This window comes from Melopsittacus undulatus, chromosome 4 (genome assembly GCF_012275295.1).
Source record: "Melopsittacus undulatus isolate bMelUnd1 chromosome 4, bMelUnd1.mat.Z, whole genome shotgun sequence".
In the NCBI taxonomy this organism is placed as follows: domain Eukaryota; kingdom Metazoa; phylum Chordata; class Aves; order Psittaciformes; family Psittaculidae; genus Melopsittacus; species Melopsittacus undulatus.
This window is the reverse complement of record NC_047530.1, coordinates 33570138-33592143: the sequence shown is the minus strand read 5'-3', so window position 1 is coordinate 33592143 and position 22006 is coordinate 33570138. Positions and strand designations below refer to the sequence as shown.

The window sequence follows — 22006 nt, the reverse complement described above, 5'->3', positions numbered from 1 at the left end:
TCACAGAGAATCACTTTAAGTATGTATTAATCATAAATAAGAATACTAACACTTATTAATGTATCATTATGTTCCCTCTAATTGCTAAAAAAGAGGAGTTATGACCTATTTTTCTTAATCTACTGTACTAGCTCATAGACTAAGGTACCCCAGTTCGTTTAAGTTAAGTATCCCAGAAAGTTAAACCTTATTTCTGAAGCATGATGAATGGGAAATGAGGAAGTAAATACTAACTTATAACAGTAACGCCAGAAACCACTATTAATGGTAACTGCTGATAAAATCAAATCACCTTTTCTTTGTACATGGGAAAGAGAAGCAATCCAAACCATGAATTCATGGGCAACACCAAATACCTTTTTTGGTTTATTTACGAGATTGGAGAGAAAAAACTCTACAAATGCCGATCAATTTTCAAAGTTATTTATAGAATAATCCATGAAGAACATGGCAGTTAATCTAAATTTTAAAGTTTACTCCCTAATATGGCATATCACCTTAAACATGTGAGAAATTATTAAAAAAAAAAAGAAAAAAAAACACAACAAAACCCAAAAACAGAAAACAAAACAACTTACCTGTATGTGCATTACAAGCTGTGCTTTCTCCTTGTCCTTACGCTCAATGCATCTCTTTAGTTCTTCTACCTCTGACATTACAGCATTATGACTCAACTTTGCTTTAAGATCCAAAATATGTTTCTCCAGTTCCTGCTTCTCTCTCTCATATCTTTCAGCTACTATAAAAGAGTGACACCAAAACAGTAAATGCAGCAGAAACATTGACTTGTGGTAAATAATTTTTTTTTTCATTTCTCTTTTGGCAGTCTTCTTGTCTACTTGAGACTATTCTACAACTACTGATTTTGAACAAAGTATCTGTGAAAAATGGCTACACTTGTATCATAACATTTTACTGAATGAGACAGTATTTCCAGTTTACCAGTCATTTTATAGGGGTTTCCCCCCCTTTTTTCTTTTCCTTTATTTTTATTATTACAAAATACCTCAACAAAACACAGTAAAATAGAATCAGATGGAAGAAACAATGGTGTAAATGAAACTTGGCTACAAACTTCAAGGCCAAGATTTTATCCCACCAGAGTAATACCTCCTGCTTTGGGAATCACTCTAGTTGGGAATTTTATGTATGAATCCTACAACAGAAGCTCTTGATGGAAGCAAGCTATAAATTTCCCCAAGCACAATTTCGAAAGTCTTTAGTCATAAACAACTACTGGAGGCAAAGAAAATCTCCATTTGTATTCTTCCTACGCATCTTTGAAGAAATAAAAATAACACAATAAGAAGAAAAACAACTGCATAAATTATATAGATATATGTGTATCTCTATATAGGTCCATTACATTGCTCATTTTCTTTATAATTTTACAACAGTTTTGATTTATAATACAAATGGAAAAACTATAATACGCTTTCATTAACCTGAAATGAATATTGTTTCAAATAAATTTACTTTTCAGCAGATAGAAATGTAGAATCATAGAATAGTTTGGGTTGGAAAGGAGCTTAAGTTCATTTAGTTCCAACCGTCATCCCATGGGCAGGGACACCTCATACTACACCACATCACCAAAGGTTCTGTTCAATTTTGAACACTGTCAGGAATGAAGAATTTACCGCTTCTTTGGGCAACCCATTCCAGTGCCTCACCACCCTCACAGTAAAGAACTTCTTCCATATATCTAACCTGAACTTCCACTGTTTAAGTTTAAACCCATTACCCTTTGTCCTATTACTACAGTCCTGCTCTGGCATCCTTGTAGATACATTAAAATGACTGGAGAAAAACTATTAAAATGAATATGTACAAAATCTAGCCATTTCCCAGTGCTCTATATGGGGTTTGTAAAACAGGGAGTCAGATTTCCATTTTGATAACCTATTTTAAATAATATATTTTAAAGATAATTCAATACCTTAAGTATGACAATATACAAATAAGTCATTAACCAAACCGATTAAGCATTCACAGAGACACTGGACTTGAAGACATTTTTCCTTCATCATCTTGACTAATGCATTTTTTACATTAATAAAGAAAAAGATAGTCTTTCTCTAACGCCTTCAGATAACTAACAGTGTAGCAAAGACCTTGCTAAAATGGTAGTTTAATATGCAATTAATTACATCTTGGAATTGTTTAAAGTATTCTAAATATCATTGTTCCATCTCTAAAATTCTAATATACTGCAAACAGTAGCCCTGACTTTATCATACTGATAAATTTTTGAACCTCTCTGGAACATGTTGTTATTCCTTAGAAATTTTACCAGAAGTTCATCAGTCTTACTAACCAACTACATAAATTACATTTGCTATGATTTTTAAGATTGGAGAATTTAAACTGCAAATGGACTGAAATGTAAAATTTTAGAAAAATTAGAAAATATTAAAAACATTTCATGTCTTTCTTCTGTAAAATCATTACTCTGCTGAAATTGCCTTTAATAATCTTCATTTGTTTTAACCATGCAAATCATAGTATTTTATCCTAAATTTTAACTCAGACTTGTTAATTTTCAGATGTCAGTACTTACTAACTTAAAGCTGGGGACTTATATGGCTGATTTTGTTGAAACAATAGAATAATTAGACTGAAACTCAAAGACAAAATTCATGTCCAGGCTAACCAACAAATTTGCAGGCCTCTAGTACAAAATATGAGAGTTGAACCTGTTCTGATTCTCCTGTCATTATCTTGTACATCCTGGTAGCTCAAGCGGTGCGAAATTTGATGTTGTAACTCTACACGGTCTTCTTCTGCTCTCAAAAGTTGGGAACGAAGATCCTCCATCTAAAATGCATGTGTAAGTGTCAAACGTTTAATTAGAACAGAAAGAAAAAGTAAATAGTGTACTTCTATTAAACACTACCAAAAGAAAAAGACAAAAGAAAAAGACTATACACATGTAGTATTTAAATAAATCTCAAGAGTACTGAAGATGGTAAAAAAAAAAAGACATATTACTTCCTAATTATAGGCTACAAAGTGATTATTCAAAATGAAAAGAAATATTTTGTTATGTTGACCACAGCACTGACTTCTCTAGACTAAACAAAATGCTACCATTTTATATGTTTTGTCTTTTTACACTGGTAGTGAAAATATCTATACATATTTAATAAGCAATATACCTTATGTAAATTCTGCTCATTAATGATACAATGTACTTATCCTTAAGAAACACCGGTGCTTTTTACATTTTTCTTTTCTATAATACACAGCCTAGCACCTAAAGGTGACACTGCATACAGGAAAATAAAGAAAAGAGGACCTGCTAAAATTGCTTTGTAGGAAAATAAATCTAACTCATATTACCTATATGCGATAAAGCTCTGTATTCCATGCACAGTGAGTTGAGTTCAAAACAGTAATACAATCAAGTCAAACTTCTGCCAGATGCACAAGCCAAACAACCAACATTAACAAGTAACTATGCCAATTGCCTCTTCCCTATTTATTTCAAATTTTTCTGCCAGCTCCTCTGAAAGAAGGATTAGAAATGTTTAAGAGAAAGGAGAGGTTTTTGAAGCTATAATCCAGGTTCCCACCACTTTCAGATTTAATCATATGCACATCAACAGATACTGTTTAGAGCACAGTTTAGACAGCTTTTCAGGTGTTTGTTCTTTATACATTTTATCACATTCTAGCATACAATACAGCAGATACTTCTAGATGACTGGTTTATAGAAACTCATTAACTAGACTGTATGCTTTGTACAACAATTATTATTAATACAGAAGTTTCTAAAGCATACTATAAGGGGAAGTTACAAATAATTATTATTTGTAATATAAGTTTAAAAAGCACCATAAGTACTATCACTACTATAATTATTATATAACAAGCATATACGTAAAAGTTTTGGAAAGCAGAAAAAGCATATCAAGATCTCAGACTATGTATTTTAGACATTTAAACCTGCCTTTATGTATCTCTTTCTTGCCCTTTCAAAACAATGCTATCAGAATATGAGAAAGGAAGATTAAGCAAAAGACTCAGACACAGTCTAATATGAAAACTTCAGTATTTTCACCACAACAGAGCAGTTACCTGATGCAAAAGAGCTTCTCTTCTGCCTTCTGATTCATTCAACTTTTTCTGTGACTGTTCCAATTTTTGTTCAAGCTTTCATTACAGAAGATGAAGAAAGAAATGTGCACATCATAGTAAAAAGTGTATTTTAACTATTTCATTCTGGCAAAAATTAATCAATATAAGCATCTATCTAAACCAAGGTATACATTACAAAACATTCTTATTTGTCAAAAATCTTAAAGCAAGCTTTCACTTGTACTAAATTCACGCTATACTTATTTAATTGTATAAAAGAGGGTTTAACTCACAGTCTATAATTTTTGTACCATATTCTATGCCACATGAAGATACAAAGCGATATATTTAATCCAAAACAAAAAAGAATGAAAGCAAGTTTTTACTGGATTAAAAGTAAAAGAAAAGAAGGTAAACTTCAAGAAATACTTCAAAAACATTGTCCCTGGATTTGAAACATACTTTCAAATTCAAATTAAAATTAAGTGATTTCCAAGTGTTAACACTTGGAAGTCACCTTTGTAAAACAGTTCATTCATAAAATTGTTAAAAATAACATGCATTGGTAGAACTGGTAATTGACAAATTCTGTGGGTTTTGCATTGTGCAAGATGCATTTGAATTATTCAGGGAAAAAGACTGGAAAACTGAAGTGACAGAATTTCATACAATTAGAATTTTTCCTAAAAACATAATATTAAAAGAATTTTAAAATATTTACATTAGAAATAGTCAAACTGATGATCATTTAGGAAAACAAACAAAAATAAATACAAAATAGCAGAAAACAAAAGCTACAAAAAAAAAAATCTTACTTCTACCATAAATAGTTCAAAGATCACAGAGATCCAGATGGAAACAAATAGAATTTTTGACAGCAGAAATTGTTATTGCAGAGATAGCAATCTCAGAAGGATGTTGAGAGGCTGGCAAACGGGCAAAGTAAATAGGACTAGCATTAATGGAATGGAGAGAGTAAAATAAAACATTACATAGATGGTTTAGCATAAAGGGGTATAACTTTGAAATCACAGACATAAAGGCTAAACTCTATGTAAGAGAAAAAAAAGATAGAAAAAGCATAATATTGCCCTAGCAAACTGCCAGAACACAAATATAAGAAATCTTGTTTTCTATAAACAGAAAGAGAGCAATATGGCAACAGATAGCTCAGTAAGAATAATGAATAATAACAACGATGCATAACATAACTAGCATTAGTTGTAGGGATAAAGAAAAGATGTATTTTTGTTCTGCTGCAAATAAGCAACAGCAGACTACGTATAAATCCAGAGACAAACCAGAGAAAGAAATCAAAGATAATCCCCAAGTTATAAACTTGCCTGCCTGGCAGGATGGAAAACTTGTCAGAAGTGATACACTGTAACTCAAGAGCTTAGAAAGAAAGAAATTGAGTGTTGCTATATTCATAGTGCCTCTAATTTAAAAAAAAAAAAAACCCAAAACAGCACAAAACCTTGTTATCTTAAAGAGTAAAGAAAGTTTCATCCTGCTGGTTTCCCTGAAAAAGGAAGCATATACTGTAACATATGACACTACACACTTACTTAAAACCAAACAAGAAAGGAGAAAATTAAAGTCTTACTTGGTTCTTTTCACTTTCATATTTCACAAGTTTATTTCTCATGTGTTCTTCTGTTTCATCTGCTTTAGCATCTTGCTTCCTTAAAGCCTTTAGGGGGGAAAATATATTGTGAACTTCATTATAAAAGTTACAGAAGTCTTCTTTGCAAGTCTTAAAATGAAATAATCTACCGATGTATTTAAGGAAGATCTAGACAAATGCTTTCTGCCTATGTCCAATAATTCCATGTGAAGCCAACGTATATGATGAAAAAATAAATATATGTCCACGCATACATAAACACACCCATGCACAGAACAGGGTCAAATACAAAATCAAAACTAGCACTAACATCCTTCCGATGTATAGAGCTCCAGACGCTGAAGGCTGACTCTAAACACTTTGAAATAAAGGTTTAAGAGCCTCAAGAAATCCTCTACAGATAAGCTGCAAACATATCAGATGAAAAGAAAATATTCTGCAATATAAAATATGCACAATATTAAATACAATGCACTGTAGTAAGGAAAACACTACCATAAGGTTGTGTTGGAAGCCAGAAAAAGGAAAAAAAAATATTTTCATCCAAATCTGGGCACACACTTAAAAATAGCAGTATTGTTGTTCTGTTGTAGTTTTAGACAGAATAAACTGACACTTTCCTAATCAAAAGTTACTGAAATTGTTGTGCCCTACTTGGGGGGGTGGGGGAGAGAGAGAAAATAAACATGGGGACTTTTTCCCAAAGTATCTAAAAACATTATGTACATTATCTAAAACATCTTTAAAAATAAAAATGCTTTAAATTGTCTTGAATATCAATTTCAAAATATTTTCCTTCTGCAAACCAACACTATTTGTAGAATGTAGCCAATCACTATCAAAGAAATGCATTACACATCACGGACATTAATGACACAATTTGCAACATACACAACCCAAGCTTGGATATTTCAGGCCATAACAATGTCATTGGCTTGTCTTAAATACCACTCAGAAACACCAGCTAGGAGAGGTCATTAACCATACTAATAGAATTTGCTGTGAATTTTAGTAACTATGTTAATAAATTTTGTTTTGCTACTACACAACATGACCAAGTGGCTTTCACATTACCCACATATCAGAGACCTTAGCATTTACCTTTTACTTTCATCCATAACTTGCCAAAACTACAAAAGAACAAACACATAGCATGTCCAGAAAGAAATGCCTTTTTCCCAGTCTGTTCTTCCTGAGTATCATTTTTATTTTACATTTTAAAATAATATTTCCTTAAATATCTCTGAATTTTGCCCCTATAATTAGTGCAATTTCATTCAGGTTTTGAACGTTTTCTTTTCATTGTATACTGGGGAATGATTTCACTGTACAAAAAGCCAAGCATCCAGTTTTAGAAGTTCTGTTTTTAAAAGTAGCTCTGTGGAGAAGATAAACAGATTTATATACTTATCTCAGTCCTACATCCTACCACCTCAGGAAACATAAGGGTTTCAGTATAGCTTGGACTACTTGAACAGTTTACATTAAAAACTGAGATTGTGGGAAACAGTTATCATAACTATGCACCTGAAAATATTATGCTATAAAGAATCATGCTTTTAATCTTACTGATTCATAATCAAATACTGTAAGACTGAAACATATTTAAGATATTTCTTCAGGTATTAAGTACAGATTTATATTTGTCATTCCCATCAACTACAAAACTCAACACTGCACACAGATCTGACACACACCCATTTTACTCAAAAACACTAGGGAAAACTCCTAGTAAGCTACATGAACAAAAAAAAAAAAAAAAAAGCAAAACCCAACAAAAAAAAATCCAAACAAACCAAAAAAATCAAACAAGATCATCACTTCAGCTAATGCCACTACTGCATGAGTCTTCAGGGTTTCTACAAACGACTAAAACAACCAGTTCAGAACACTCTACTAGTGATATATGATAAGTCCTAACTGCAATTGAGCTTCATTTTTTACTAGTGAAAGAAGCTCTGTTATATACAGTTAACTGTATGCCACCCTTAGTTTTGGCACTAAATTAATAATTAATATAGGAATAAAAAAGCATGTTTTCATGGGCAGATCTCACTAGAGATGTCACAGCATCAGAAGGAAAATGTTAAAACTGGGCTTGAATTAGAAATATAAGGAAAATTTTCAAAGATTTCCCTACTGAAGGCAAAAAGTATGTCTCTACATTAGTAGTACATCCTAAACCCCAGAAGCCACCACTGAAATAAATATGCTATTTCAACTTATCAGGATCACTGAATGATATTTAGGCAACTAAACAGCAATAATTTCAAATAAAAAGGCAGTCTTTCCTATCACTGATATTATAAATACGACGTTCAGTTTTATTTTCTGTGTATTATAAAAATAGGCCATAACCATTTCATTTTTAAGAAAAAATAACTCATATATATACATATATATGAGTTAAAATACTTCAAAAAGAATGTAATGTTACAATAAATTATATATACCACATATAGAAACATAGAATAGTTAGGATTGGAAAGGACCTCAAGATCATCTAGTTCCAACCCCCCTGCCATGGGCAGAGACACCACTTCAACTGTGAAATATATCTTATCTGAGTAGGTGCTAGGTAGGCAATCAGTTAATTAATCAAAATGCCATCAAGAAACTGAAGTATCTGGTCATCCACATCAGCTTTTACTGATGACTCAGAAATTGCATAGGTAAATATTAATTCTGTGTTTTCCCTCCTCCTTCTACTGCTTTTTAAGTAATTCTTTCTTAATGGTTTGTGCCACATTTTTGTCTCCACTAAAGCTTTTGCTATGTACAATTTCTCTTGTGAAAGGAAGGGTTAAAAGAAAAAAATACTATGTAAAGATCTGACTGATTCTTTAATTTCACTTGTTGTCTCTAAAGAAGGGGCTGGGGGAGTCAAATGTCAGAAATGGAAACTAGGAAGGGAATGCTGAGGACAATGGTGCAAATACATGCTTGTCCCTGATGGGTCCCAAGCAGCAGGCTTGGGCACTCCCTAAGAGAGCTCTGCCCAGCAATGCTGAAGCACCAAGGAACAATAACAAGCCTGCCAAGATCCTCCTCTTAAAAGCATTAAGGTCCAGGTTGGCCAGGAGGCTGACAAGGCCTTAGAGGGGCAGGCATGGAGGAAGCCACATGGAAACAATTTCCACATAAAGAGGTCTTCGCAGCAGGGATGGACTGGCTAGAAGTCAGCCTGCTTAGGTGGCCAGAAGGCTCTTGTCCCTGACAGACAAGATGCCCTTTTGATTTGACTCAGTAGAGCAAATCTTGGAGGTCTTTTTAAAGAGTTCACTAGCACACAGCAGTATTAAAATACTAACATACCTGGTATACCCCAACTCAACATACCTCATTCATATACAGTACATTGAACGCCAAAAATTTAAATAGATAAAACTATTTATTCAGTGCTAAACATTTTTTCTTGTATAAGAGGAAAACTAAGTGGAGGCCTCTAACAACACAGTTAAGAGTTATATATATAATATACATATAATAACATAGTTCTTAGAGTCCCCTGTCTCAATCTTTCCAAATCAGGAAAATCTTCCAATGGCAAGTCATAACTCTCACTGCAAACTAAGCCTACTACCTGGTTTGGGTTTTGTTTTGGGTTTTTTTGTTTTGGTTTTTGTTTGTTTGTTGGGAGTTTTTGGTTTTTTGTTTTTTTTTAATAAAACCAGATTATGTGAAAGTAATGTATAGCCCACAAACTGAAATTTATATTTTCAAGCGAGACAGATCAGTGAATTATATTCTTACTGGCAGAAATACACAAGCAGACAAGCCTCATGCTATATTTTAAAATAAGACAACAAATGTACCACATCCAAGTGAAAATTCTTCCCTTAACTTGCTACATTAGCAACTAGCAGGGGTCTGAGTATCCTACCTAGATACAGCAGCCAGGCATTCAAAAACAGACTGCCTAGATGTTGCAGTGACAGATATGTATGAAACTTGCTCATGTTCCAGATTCAAATGAGAATCGAAACAGAAACCATTAGCCACAGGTGGCATAGCACAGAGCCAAGGAACAAATATCAATGACGCATTAAAACATCCAGATGGCTCAGAGCACAGATCAAGTTTATGTTTGTCTAGAAGGATCAGAGATAAAAAACATGCAAAAAGAGAATGTTCATAAACCCTTTTGTCAGTCTACCCCACTCTCATTGAAAGTCCACCTGCTTCTTGCACTTCACAGTATGTACAGTGGGAGGCAAAGAAAATCCAAGTATCCAGTTGCATGAAGGAAAAGAACAAAATGTTTCCTAGCCTATTCAAGTTACTAGCCTAAAACATAACTATAGTTACTGCCTCATTCCAGACTGTGGGTTCAAAATGTTCTATAAAGATGTTCACCTAAAGCATGCAAGGCATGAACACACCGGTTCATTGCAGCAAACTCCAGGAAGCCAAGCATAAGAATTAGTAAAGCCATCCAGGACATACAAAAGCCCATTTTTAAGAATTATACTTGACCTTGTTTTAGAAAATGGATGCATAAATGCAAACAGTACAAGGTAATGGTGTCTTTATGTTCAAAATAAAGCACTGAAAAATCTTAAAATAGCTTTAGTTTACATAACACGTATTTTGTTGAAGCAACACATAACGTATGTCAGGAGCCCTAGAAAGATGAGAATATTTGTTCTCATTTTTAATCAGAAACACATTTGTATCAGAAATACAGAAGAAACTGAAGATGCATGATTTGCATTAAATTCTGTTTGCTAATTGCAATTTTCTAATTTGCAGTAATTGCTGTTTAAACTGTGTGTGCTGATGTGCTGAAACACTAAGTTAAAAGATACATAAAAACGTGGAGACAGCAATTCTTATATACCTACATGGAGTACATACAGACTGGAATCAAAATAATGTATCTAGATGTTAAAGATGAAAACATTTATATGACAAGATTTCTTTATGGTGAGTATACAACTAGATATCATCCTGGATAATAATCACTCTGTGATTTTAATAATAGTGTAGCACACATACAAAGTTTCCACATCATAAAAAAGACAGACAAAGACAAGACAAGAGAAAGACAAGCATATATATCCTCATGCTCAGTTAGACCCTGAAAACATGCAATTTAATACTGATGTTTAGAAAAACCATTCTCATAAGATAGTAAAATACTGACAGGTAGTGGTCAGTTATGGGCACTGCACTTTCCTTAAAAATAGCAACAATGTTTAAAATGTACAAAATTTCTTAATTAAAGCCATTACTGATTAAAAACAAAAGTAAAATTTAACTTTGTATGATTTCAAATGTATTAACAGGCTAACTAATGAAAAAGTCATCTCATTAAATAGCTACAAAATTTAAATAGCATTTCTTTGTAAATCATTCAGGCCATAATAAATGACAGGATTTCAGAACTCAGTCCAAACCCTACCCTCCCTTCCAGTCATGTTACTCAGGAAGCATCTTGGAGAAATAATATAGGATAGTAACGGATGTTAATAGACTATTACATCCATGCAGTGATCACCAGAAGACTGAGGTTGCTGACAGAGCTAAGAGTCCATTTAACTCAAAATTCAAATTATAAAGGACAAGAAACAAACTAAAAAGCACTTAAAAATTATGTAGAGACATGTTTCATCCAAAGAACAATTGAAGCAAAATATTCTTTATTCTCACTAGGATCTACAAAGTACACAAAAACAACTCAAAAACATTCCTTCTAACATACAACAACTTAAGCTAGAGACACACACACCATGCCCTAAGAACATTCATATCTTATAAAGACTGCTTCTCGATACATTCCTCAGTACATGCATTTCTTCCCTGTAGCACCAGCTATGAATGTGTGGTGTGTGGAAAAAGACTGTTCCAGCCAGGATTAGCTCTGAAACTTGACTTGGCCAAACTCCTAAAAGTTTATCAAGACAACTAATAGATGTTGAAATTTCCAACAAACTGAGAATGAGGACTATGTTTTGAACAGTGGTGTCAAAAAAGTATTTTAAATAAAAATCTAGGGGCTCTTCAGGAAAAATAATTTACAAATATGTGCACGGAACAAAACAGAACATTCGGAAGATTAAAACATCTTCATCTACACCTGGACAGCTTAGGGGAATGAGAGGTCGAGAACATACTTAGTATTTCATATTCATTATGTATTAAATTTAAAAGATGAGCTTCTAGGAGAAGACATAACCATCTTGAGGGCTCATGATCACATAGCCAATCATATGAAAGTCTTTGAAAGAAAATTTTAATTCAATTGAGTGAATTCAAACATGTTTCAAAGGCAACCATGGCAGTGTCAATGTATCTTTACAGATAAAGTTCTTATCCATTAAAAAAAGACTATTCCAGTCTGCAGATAACACTACAGCATGACACCAACTCATTTCATTAAGCAGCTCTCTACCAGATAGAAGGCACAAAGAATCTAGAAATGGATGAAAGCATATTAAAGAGCAATGAAAACTGTAATAAAGCACTCTAGTTGCTTTCATTCACTAGGACATCAATACAGAGTAAAATGAATCATAGAATCATAGAATAGTTAGGATTGGAAAGGACCTTGAGACCATCAAGTTCCAACCCCCCTGCCATGGGCAGGGACACCTCACACTAAACCATGTCACCCAAGGCTTCATCCAACCTGGCCTTGAACACTGCCAGAAACGGAGCATTCACAACTTCCCCGGACAACCCATTCCAGTGCCTCACCACCCTCACAGTAAAGAACTTTCTTCTTATATCCAATCTAAACTTCACCTGTTGAAGTTTCAACCCATTACCCCTTGTCCTATCACTACAGTCCCTAATGAAGAGTCCATCCCCAGGACCCTTATAGGCCCCTTTCAGATACTGGAAGGCTGCGTGAGACCTCATAGACCTTCCCTTCTCCAGGCTGAACAGCCACAACTTTCTCAGCTTATCTTCATACAGAAGGTGTTTCAGTCCCCTAACCATCCTTGTGGCCCACCTCTGGACTTGTTCCAGCATTTCCATGTACTTTTATGTTGAGGACACCAGAACTGCACACAATACTCCAAGTGAGGTGCCATGAGAGCAGAGTAGAGGAGCCGGATCACCTCCTTCTATCTGCTGGTCACACTCCTTTTGATGCAGCCCAGGATACAGTTGGCTTTCTGGGCTGCAAGTGCACACTGAAGCCAGCTCATGTTCATTTTCTCCCCCAAGTCCTTCTCCACAGGGCTGCTCTGAATCTCTTTCTGAAATACTAGCAGAAGTACTATGAACATTTCAATAAACACTGCTTCTTATATATATCAAAAGACCATCTTCTTAAATATGACAGCACTGTAGTCTCTAGCATTACATGAAATAAAGACATCAGTCTAAACTGAAGTTCCTCAATATCACTGCACAGTGTAAAACAACTGCCTTCAAAAAGTATACATGCCACTGCTAGTATTAAGTGAAAACCAATGAATTGCACAATTCTTCTTAACTCTATTACATAGAGATAACACTGCAAATCATATCGTAAGGGAGGCAAAATAAAAAGTAACTCTGTTGAGACACAGATTTTCCAAGCAGCAGTAACATCAGAAACAGAGATGTATTTCTTGCACATTTCCCAAAGCAAGAAGGAAAAAAGCTACTAGCTGTCTCCAATTTTAATTCATAATATAAACATATGTATTTGTCTCCTAAACAATATTGTATGCTTCATCAGATACTGTTGAATATAACTGTTTGAAAAGCAATGAAAAGCTGTCTGGCCACTGCAGTGCATTTAATTGCTTGTTGAGATAAGTTAAAAATAAACTGCTCACTGCAAGCAGGGTTTATATTTCAGAAAACAAAATGTTTTAATTGAGACAACCCAGCTAATGACTTGCTTTTGTTTGTTAGGAGTTTGAGGAAAGGCATGAGGCATGGGTTCCTTTAAAGAATGTTTGTGCCATTTGCAAAAAAGATCTAAATATAGACAAGACAGTATCATGAAGAACACAGACTGTATGCTAAAACAAGGGAGCTAGATGGATACATTTTAAAATTAAGTGTCAAAGATATGAGCACTTTTACCAATTTTACAGGTACAGGCACACAAATGCTGCAGGTTCCTAACTCTCCCCTGAATAAACAGGAAGTTTTCATTTGCATACCTCTTGCAATTGAAGAGACATATGTCCCAGTTGGTCTTGGCGTCTTTCTACAACCTGTCTTTTAGTACGCATTTCTTGTTCTATCTCTTGAAGTCTTCTCTCTACCCGTTCCAATACCTTCAAAAGGAAAAAAAAAAAACAAAAACATCCTGCAGGAAATTAGTGTGTCCTTTACCACATGTTAAGACAACAATGGCAAAAAAAGGTAAACAGAGTATGGGGCAGAAAGAAGAAATTTTTATTCTTAAAATTTTTATTTTATTAAATAAAATTTAGATGGTATAGAAAATACCCAGTTATAGCAAAAATTACTCAAGCAGGGAACTGAGTATCTTGCTAGCAATATCGTCCTTTAGGTATATGTATATTTTTCTCTACAGTGGTGGTTCTACTCAAGTGCTAAATATCTCAATATCAAGCTTGGTGCACTCTAACCTTAGATTCTCCAGGCCTGATTAACCCCTGGAGAATCATTTCCTTCACATCTCCAGTCTGTGTCCACACAGACCAGTGTTTGCCTTTCATAATCTGAAATTTGTGAGTGAAAAGTAGACAAGAGCTGTCATAGCACAAAATAATGACATCAAGACTTTTTCCCAATATGTAGTGAATACAAAGGAATGCAAATAACAGTAGTTATTTGTCAAACACAATAATTCAACCTTACACTACAATATCAACAGTTTACTTTTGCATTTCATGCAGCTAGCAGACAGCACCCTCTTGTGGGCATCAAGTTAAATTTATATCACTGAAGATCAGCAAGGAAAACACTTATGTATCATTTCCTCCCTACTTTAAAACTACTCATTCTAAACAGCTACTAGAAATAAATACCTCTTTTTATCTAAATACCATTCGGTAATACGGATTTAAAACACTTTTCAACGACTAGTTCCTGATGTATGTTATGGGGAACAAGTTCTGATCTGTACTTTCACCATTAAGCATACCTCTACTATCACGAGGCATAAGCACAAAAAATTTTAACATGAGCAACACAGTTGTGTATTAACAGAAAGGTTACATTTATGGTCTGGGCTTCATGAATACATTGGGTTTAAAGAATGAAATGGTCTTGCATTACAACAGAATACATCAATTTAAAAACATTTCTCGTTTGTGCAGCTAGATGAATCGTCAACATAAAATCTGGGATTCTGTATTTTCTCTTAAAAACTTCAGAAGCTCAAAAAATGTACAGCAACTAACCACACTCTTTCGTACAAGTTCTGAAAAGCTCTGCAGCCATAATCCAGAATAATAATTTACTAAAAACTAATGTACAAAAAATAAGGACCACATCACACCATTTGTATTTGTTTTGAAAACTAGTACTCAATGTTACTTCTGTAATTTAGAAAATACTCCAGCTAACAGAAACAATGATACTATGTAGCTGGAACAGAAAATAGCACTTTGGCATTAAACTTGTTACATCTTCGCTCAAAACCGGGAAACAGCTGTGATTCTTTTCCCATATATCTCTAAGAGAAAGTTATGTTTTCATATTTTAAAAAAAAACTTGGCTACATGTTTCTGAAGGCAGAGGTTTCCTCAGCCCTCCCATATATTAGGTCTGACAGAACATCCGAAAGTAACAGCACCCCCAAAGAAAACATTCAAGAGGAGGTCAGTAACTTCCTCACTGACACAGGCCTAGTTCACCACACACCCAGTCAGTGACATGACATGAGGCAGCACTAGGCAAGCTTCAGGTTCCTGTAAACTTGGGATTTCATTGCAAGTTGTCACTGATGGAGAATGAGTAAGAAAGTAAATTTTTTAGTAACTACAAGATATCAAGTGATTTGCCTTGCCTCTAACTTTCACCTCCCTTCAGAATACAACCTTTACCTTAATTCTAACAAGGTACTGAAAAAGATGCATTCCCGAAATTTGTCAGGTGCATGGTGATTTCAGACTTACAGATACCATCCTTAGAAAAAAAAAAAAATCAAAACCCCTGTTCTAAGCCACTTCCAGAACTGGATACAGGATTTCAATTCTGTTTTCCAACATACCTGAAGCATCTCCATTTTGCAACACCTAGACTATTAACAAAAATTTCAGAGAAAAACAAATGAAGAGTAGCACCACATAAAATTCATTAAGTTCACGAGCTAGTTTGATCACATTTTACTGAAAAGCTTATTAGAACAGTATATGAAATTCTTTCTAAAAACTATACACATCAAGATACAGAAAACCACTGCTTCATTCATGTAAATTACTTCTATGATACAAATGTAATTTTTCTTGATAAATCTGTGTTGTCTGATATATCCTCCTGAATGTTTATTTTTTCCAGAACTTCAACTGTAATCAATCTATTTTATCCTTTCCAAGATTTGTCAATTTTCAATATTCCAGGAACATTTTTCCTAACTCATAGTTAGAAAAAAATTGTTCATGAATATTCCAAAACAGCTGTTTGTGGATTTAGCAAAATTTCAGATTATCATTTAAATTTCTTAGCTAATTTGCACCAGGTTACTTCAAAATATTTTACATGCCTTCCCCCCCCAGTATTTTAAGGTGAGGTCTTACACCCCTATTGCTGGTCACAAACTTGCAGTTTAACTTGTTGGCAAGTATTAGTGTTAAAAAGGTGCTAAACAGGAATCTACTTTCTTGGCACACTGTTAGCAGTTTCCCCTGCTCTGCAAGGAAGAGGCCAACTGTTTCGGTGTTCCTGAGAAAAGGTGATTTAATTACAAGCAAATCATCCTCACTCTTGATGTTTCTTTGTAGGTACATCCTATTATGTACCACAGTGGCCTTTCCACTCTCATATTCACCATACTTTCCACAACTGTTGTTATTAAGCTAATTTAGTTCCCACTTTCTGTTTGTGTCTGAAGTAAATGCAGAGCTAATTCACTCATTTTGCTATATTTCCTACGCTTTGTTATCAACTTCTTGTTTTTAAAAGGATTTGCATAGAACATGTTTGAATATTTGCCCACTCTCATTTCCTCCAAAGACTGAAGATTCTTCTGCATGTAACCAGTCATTTCATAAAAAAAAACCTGCAGCCTCACAAACTATTCCAAATATGAATGAAACAACAGAAAACATAGTAAACAAAGAACAAATCCTAGACTATGAACAAATCGATTCTTACAGAAATAATTTTTTCCACCAATTTTTCTTTTTTTCTCATAAAATCCTATATGTCACAAGATCTTACACCTGCGTCGGAGCAATCCCAGGCACAGTTACAGGTTGGGCAGAGAATAGATTCAGAGGAGCCCTGTGGAAAAAGACTTGGGGGTGTTGGTCAACAAGAAACTTAACATGAGCCAACAGTGTGTGCTCTCAGCCCAGAAAGCCAACTGTATCCTGGGCTGCATCAAGAGGAGCGTTACCAGCAGGTCGAAGGAGGTGATCCTGCCCCTCTACTCTGCTCTTGTGAGACCTCACTTGGAGTATCGTGTGCAGTTCTGGTGTCCTCAACATAAAAGTACATGGAAATGCTGGAACAAGTCCAGAGGAGGGCCACAAGGATGATTAGGGGACTGAAGCACCTCCTGTATGAAGACAAGTTGAGAAAGTTGGGACTGTTCAGCCTGGAGTAGAGAAGGCTGCGTGGAGACCTCATAGCAGCCTTCCAGTATCTGAAAGGGGCCTATAAGGATGCTGGGGATGGACTCTTCATTAGGGACTGTAGTGACAGGACAAGGGGTAACGGGTTCAAACTTCAACAGGGGAAGTTTAGATTGGATATAAGGAAGAAGTTCTTTACTGAGGGTGGTGAGGCACTGGAATGGGTTGTCCAGGGAAGTTGTGAATGCTCCGTTTCTGGCAGTGTTCAAGGCCAGGCTGGACAGAGCCTTGGGTGACATGGTTTACTGTGAGGTGCCCCTGCCCATGGCCAAGTGTTGGAACTAGAGGACCTTAAGGTCCTTTCCAACCCTGACTATTCTATGATTCTACAATTCTAAGGTAGAGCTTGGCATACAGAATTGTTGACTATTAAAGAAAGCTGGTTTAGGATACAGGAACAGGTACCACACTGATTAACATTTCTTCAGAAGGAAAAATATTTTCTAGTAGACAAATGCTTACTATGAAACATTAAACTAGAATTAATTCTGAAAAAGAGGATTAAACAAAAACAGTCTCCTAAACACTACTTTCAGCCTACTTTATAAAGAACAATACTAGTTGTATCAGGTATCTTTTGATATTCTTCATGTCTTTTAATGAATTTATTTCAAGTCACAACTGCAGGGTATGTAGATCACTTCCACTGTCTATCCTCCATACCTCAACATTTTTCTTAGAAGCTGTTTTATATTTATGCAAATCTCTTCTAGAGACCAAGCCTTATTCTAAAAGGTTTAACATTTTTGTTCCAGTAGTGATGCCAATTATGAGTTTGTTTAGTCATTGTTACAAAGCGCACAGATTAAAAACCATGCGCTGGACTCTTGTTTACAGTTTTCTGGGAGCTTTTTGTTATGGCCTTTTTCTTGTCATTTTTTCCTGGAACATTTCTGCTAACTTACTCCACAAAGCAGTGAATGCACCACCCAATACAGTTCCCCCAACATAATATTTACTCAGTCGACACAGGCGTAGACATTATCTCCCACAAGAAATATGTTCCCTGGTTTTGTAGCCTCTTTGACCTTCCTTAGATTGTCAAAGGCTCTGTGACACACAACAGGGACATAAAGGAGAAAAAAAAACCCCAAAACAATTCAAAGCAATTAAGTGTCAACTCATTAATTAGTACATGCAGAAGAAACCCTAAAACTCACTTCCTTTGTCCCAAAAGACTCTATCTCAGGACATTTCTACCATCAGACTATGTATCTTGTCCTCTGGATCTTACCAAAAGCCTTGGTGTAGACAAGCAATTCACTGAAGAGTACAAAGAGTACAGTGGTTCTACTTAAAATACTAGCACTGAATTACTGCATTGACATTGCTGTAGCAGCAAAATCTATGAAAGTTTCCCCACCACCAATTATACAGAAATAACAGAATGCCCTGTTTAAAACCAGGGTGATGTTTCAGTCACATGGCTAAATATAATCTTGTGGAAGACGCTGGATGCTTTATCTACAAAAAGCAGCATCCTATTTCTTGAGTTTCTCTCCTGTTTTTCAGCCCTCCACTGTTATTTCTAGCGCACAAGTCCTGATGACTGAAATCTATTTCAACAGATTTTTGTTGCCTTTCTTGTTTTGACCTATTTTATCACCAATGTAGATTTGAAACAGAAGTATTAAAATCACAAAAATAGCGAAGTTCTTTCACACGTCACTTCAAATATTGTTAAACTTTCCCTCAGGGCAAACGTGTGGCATACATTTTACAAGTCACCTGTGCAGTGCCAAAAATCCCTGTATTAGATTTTCAGAAGGACAGTTCTTTATCTGACAATAATCCTGGCTCTCCAAGGTATCACAGCCAACACAAACCTCGTGTGAAACCCATTTCACTTTACATTGCTTTTTTCCTCATACACAGCCTACACTAACCTTCTAATGGCACCATTTCAATTAAGTAGATACTTAAAGATTAGTGCTGTTAGAAGGTTAGTGTAGCATCTCAATTAATTATCTACTTAATTTGAACAAATCTGTGCTTCAGCGCAGTTGCTCTTTATGCATAAAGATCAGCTTTTTATACTATTTGGGATGTGCTTCTATACTAAGAGATTGCAACAAAATATGAAAGATTACTGTCTTATGTAACTATAAATTAAATAAACATTCTTTCAATTGTTTATAACTCTATGAGAACATTCCTCTAGTAAACATCCAAACTCTTCAAGGAAATAAGGAATCTCACAAAACATTTGGATAAGAGATTTTGATAGTCATAGAACCTGCAATTTTTATATCAAAAGCAGACATAGATTCTCAAGTACAAGGCCATGGAGAGTGCTTGACTTGAGCATCCAACTACGCCTGTGTTATCACCTCAGATGTCCTATAGAGTGGAAACAGCTCCCTTTAAAGGTAAAATTAATATGTTAATATGCACTGATTGTGTTGTGTGGCTTAAAGTATTCAGATTCAGCATCAAAAATTCTTTAAGAATTATAATGTCTAACAAAGATAAATTCTGAACTAGCGACTCAGAACAACTGCAGTGACTAGACCTTTATCACCCCACATACATATATACAATTTGCAAACAGCACTGAATATACCGAACACTACAGCTGTAAGAATTTAGATACGTCTCTACAAAAATGAAGACTTAAAAGACCTGAATTGAAAATAATGTTTCTGCCATGAACTCATCCAGTCAAAATATCAAGATTTTAAGTTGACAATTTACTGCCAAGAATCATACAGTAGAACATAAATATGATGGCAGTATTGGAGGAGATTAAAAAAAACAAAACAAAACAAAAAGCAAACAAAGCCAAGCAACTCCAAAGCAAAAAGATAAAGGCACTAAGGACAAAAGTTCCTGCACAACTTTACATGAGGAAGTCACGAGAAAAAAAAAAAAAAAGTATTGCATCCTACCCCACTTACTTTCACAAATGAGAAATCATTCTGAATTAAATAAACTCATTAGAAGAATTCCTAAACACAGAAAATGTACAATAACAGACCACAGTTTCTACATGCACTCTACGGAGAAACCGATGATCAAAATTAAAAAGCAGCTTTCTCAAAGATCATGAACTTTGAAACAGAAAATTTCACTATATACACATTTGTAAAGCACTTGCTCTTATTTTAAACAAGCACCTGGAATATAAAACCTACCTATCTTGCTGATTTCATTATGTAAGGGTAGCATTATGATAACTCATAGTAGCCTAGATAAGACCGTGTTCAGATATATGTACTAATGTGAGGTATTGATTACCAGGACAGAAATCAAACTAGAAGTTCATGTCCTGTTTATAAAACTAAAAATAAATCACTTTTTTTCATGTGAGTCACACTCACCGTTTCTTGTCTTTGGGACTCAGTAAGCTTTTCAGACAATTCTTCTACAGTTTTTCTTAATTCAGCTTCAGTGCTTCATAGAGAAATATAGGTAAGAAAATATTCTTACAAAAACTAAATATCAATTATGATAATTTTAAGCAGAAAAACTCTCAGGTCTTTAAGCTACTTCAATTTCTTCTACAGCCTCTAAATTCCTAGCATAGAGACCAGCCTCAAGTGGAAAATTCATTATAAAAAGTATTTGCATTCCTCAAGTGAAGATAACATAGCATCTAGGTTCAAAGGCTGTCAACAACTATAAAATTATGAACAGGTCTACAGAGTGCTCTTGCACAGCAGCTCCTACTAGGAATTAGCAGACCAATTCCTGTTATTGCTATTAGACAAAGCACCACATGTTGAGACAGTATGTACTTCAGAAAAGCATTAGGGCCTGCATAAGAGCTTGCTCTCAAGAGACTTCAGTACCAAGAATAAACAAGAGCAAAGCTGTAGTAAAAGAAATTCCCAAGTTCTTGTTGGTTTGTCCATATATCTAGAAAGGGAGGAAAGCCACATATACTATACAGATGAGAATCGATGGGTCTTATCTACATTATGAAATACTGCACAAGATGGTAGGAAACAAGCAGTTCATAATACTGCTTTCATCTAAATCTTGTGCATTCCCCTGTTCTTCACAAAATTATTTTTTAAATACAGAAGAACAAAGGAGTTTAAGAATTAAAAGCATAACAATTATGTTCCACACGATTCTTCATATGGAGTCATATTCTCTTCATACCGATTTCTTCTTGAAAACTCTCGACTGATGTCATCTTCTAGGCGAACTTGTTCACTGCTGAGATCCCGAAGAGATTGGTGGAAAGAATGCAGCTGTAAATCAAAGCACACAAATTAAGCCAAGGCTTAGGAACCCTTTTATCTGTGATATTCCTAAAATAAGTATATACACTTTTTAAAATAAAGCAGATAAAAATAGCCAACAATATATCAACATAACTGAATTCCATTAATTGCAATTTTCTATTTCAAACAATCCTTCAAAACACTTGCTCAATGACATTTAATGTTCAGTATATTATTTGCTAAACCAAGCTTCACAACTATGGGGTTTTTTTCTGTTATTCAGAGCTTGGTCATTTTTGTTACCTGGTATTGCACCATCTTTTTAAACTAATGCAAAGCAAGATGAAAGATCAGAACAGGTGAAGTCAGGAGAGACACACTTCCTTCTAATAAATGCTTGTGTAAGTGA

General features: G+C 34.8%; 1 protein-coding gene across 1 annotated transcript in view; it reads right to left on the bottom strand.

Moving 5' to 3' along the window:
- The window catches only part of CEP128 (centrosomal protein 128), a 56615-nt gene that overhangs the window by 23205 nt on the left and 11404 nt on the right, over positions 1 to 22006 (bottom strand). The window contains exons 6-12 of the mRNA XM_034061305.1: positions 21533 to 21624; positions 20746 to 20818; positions 13817 to 13933; positions 5688 to 5774; positions 4082 to 4156; positions 2697 to 2817; positions 579 to 739 (exon numbers count right to left, since the gene is read on the bottom strand). Of these exons, the coding sequence (XP_033917196.1) occupies positions 579 to 739; positions 2697 to 2817; positions 4082 to 4156; positions 5688 to 5774; positions 13817 to 13933; positions 20746 to 20818; positions 21533 to 21624 (726 nt within the window). The remainder of the gene's footprint in view (positions 1 to 578; positions 740 to 2696; positions 2818 to 4081; positions 4157 to 5687; positions 5775 to 13816; positions 13934 to 20745; positions 20819 to 21532; positions 21625 to 22006) is intronic.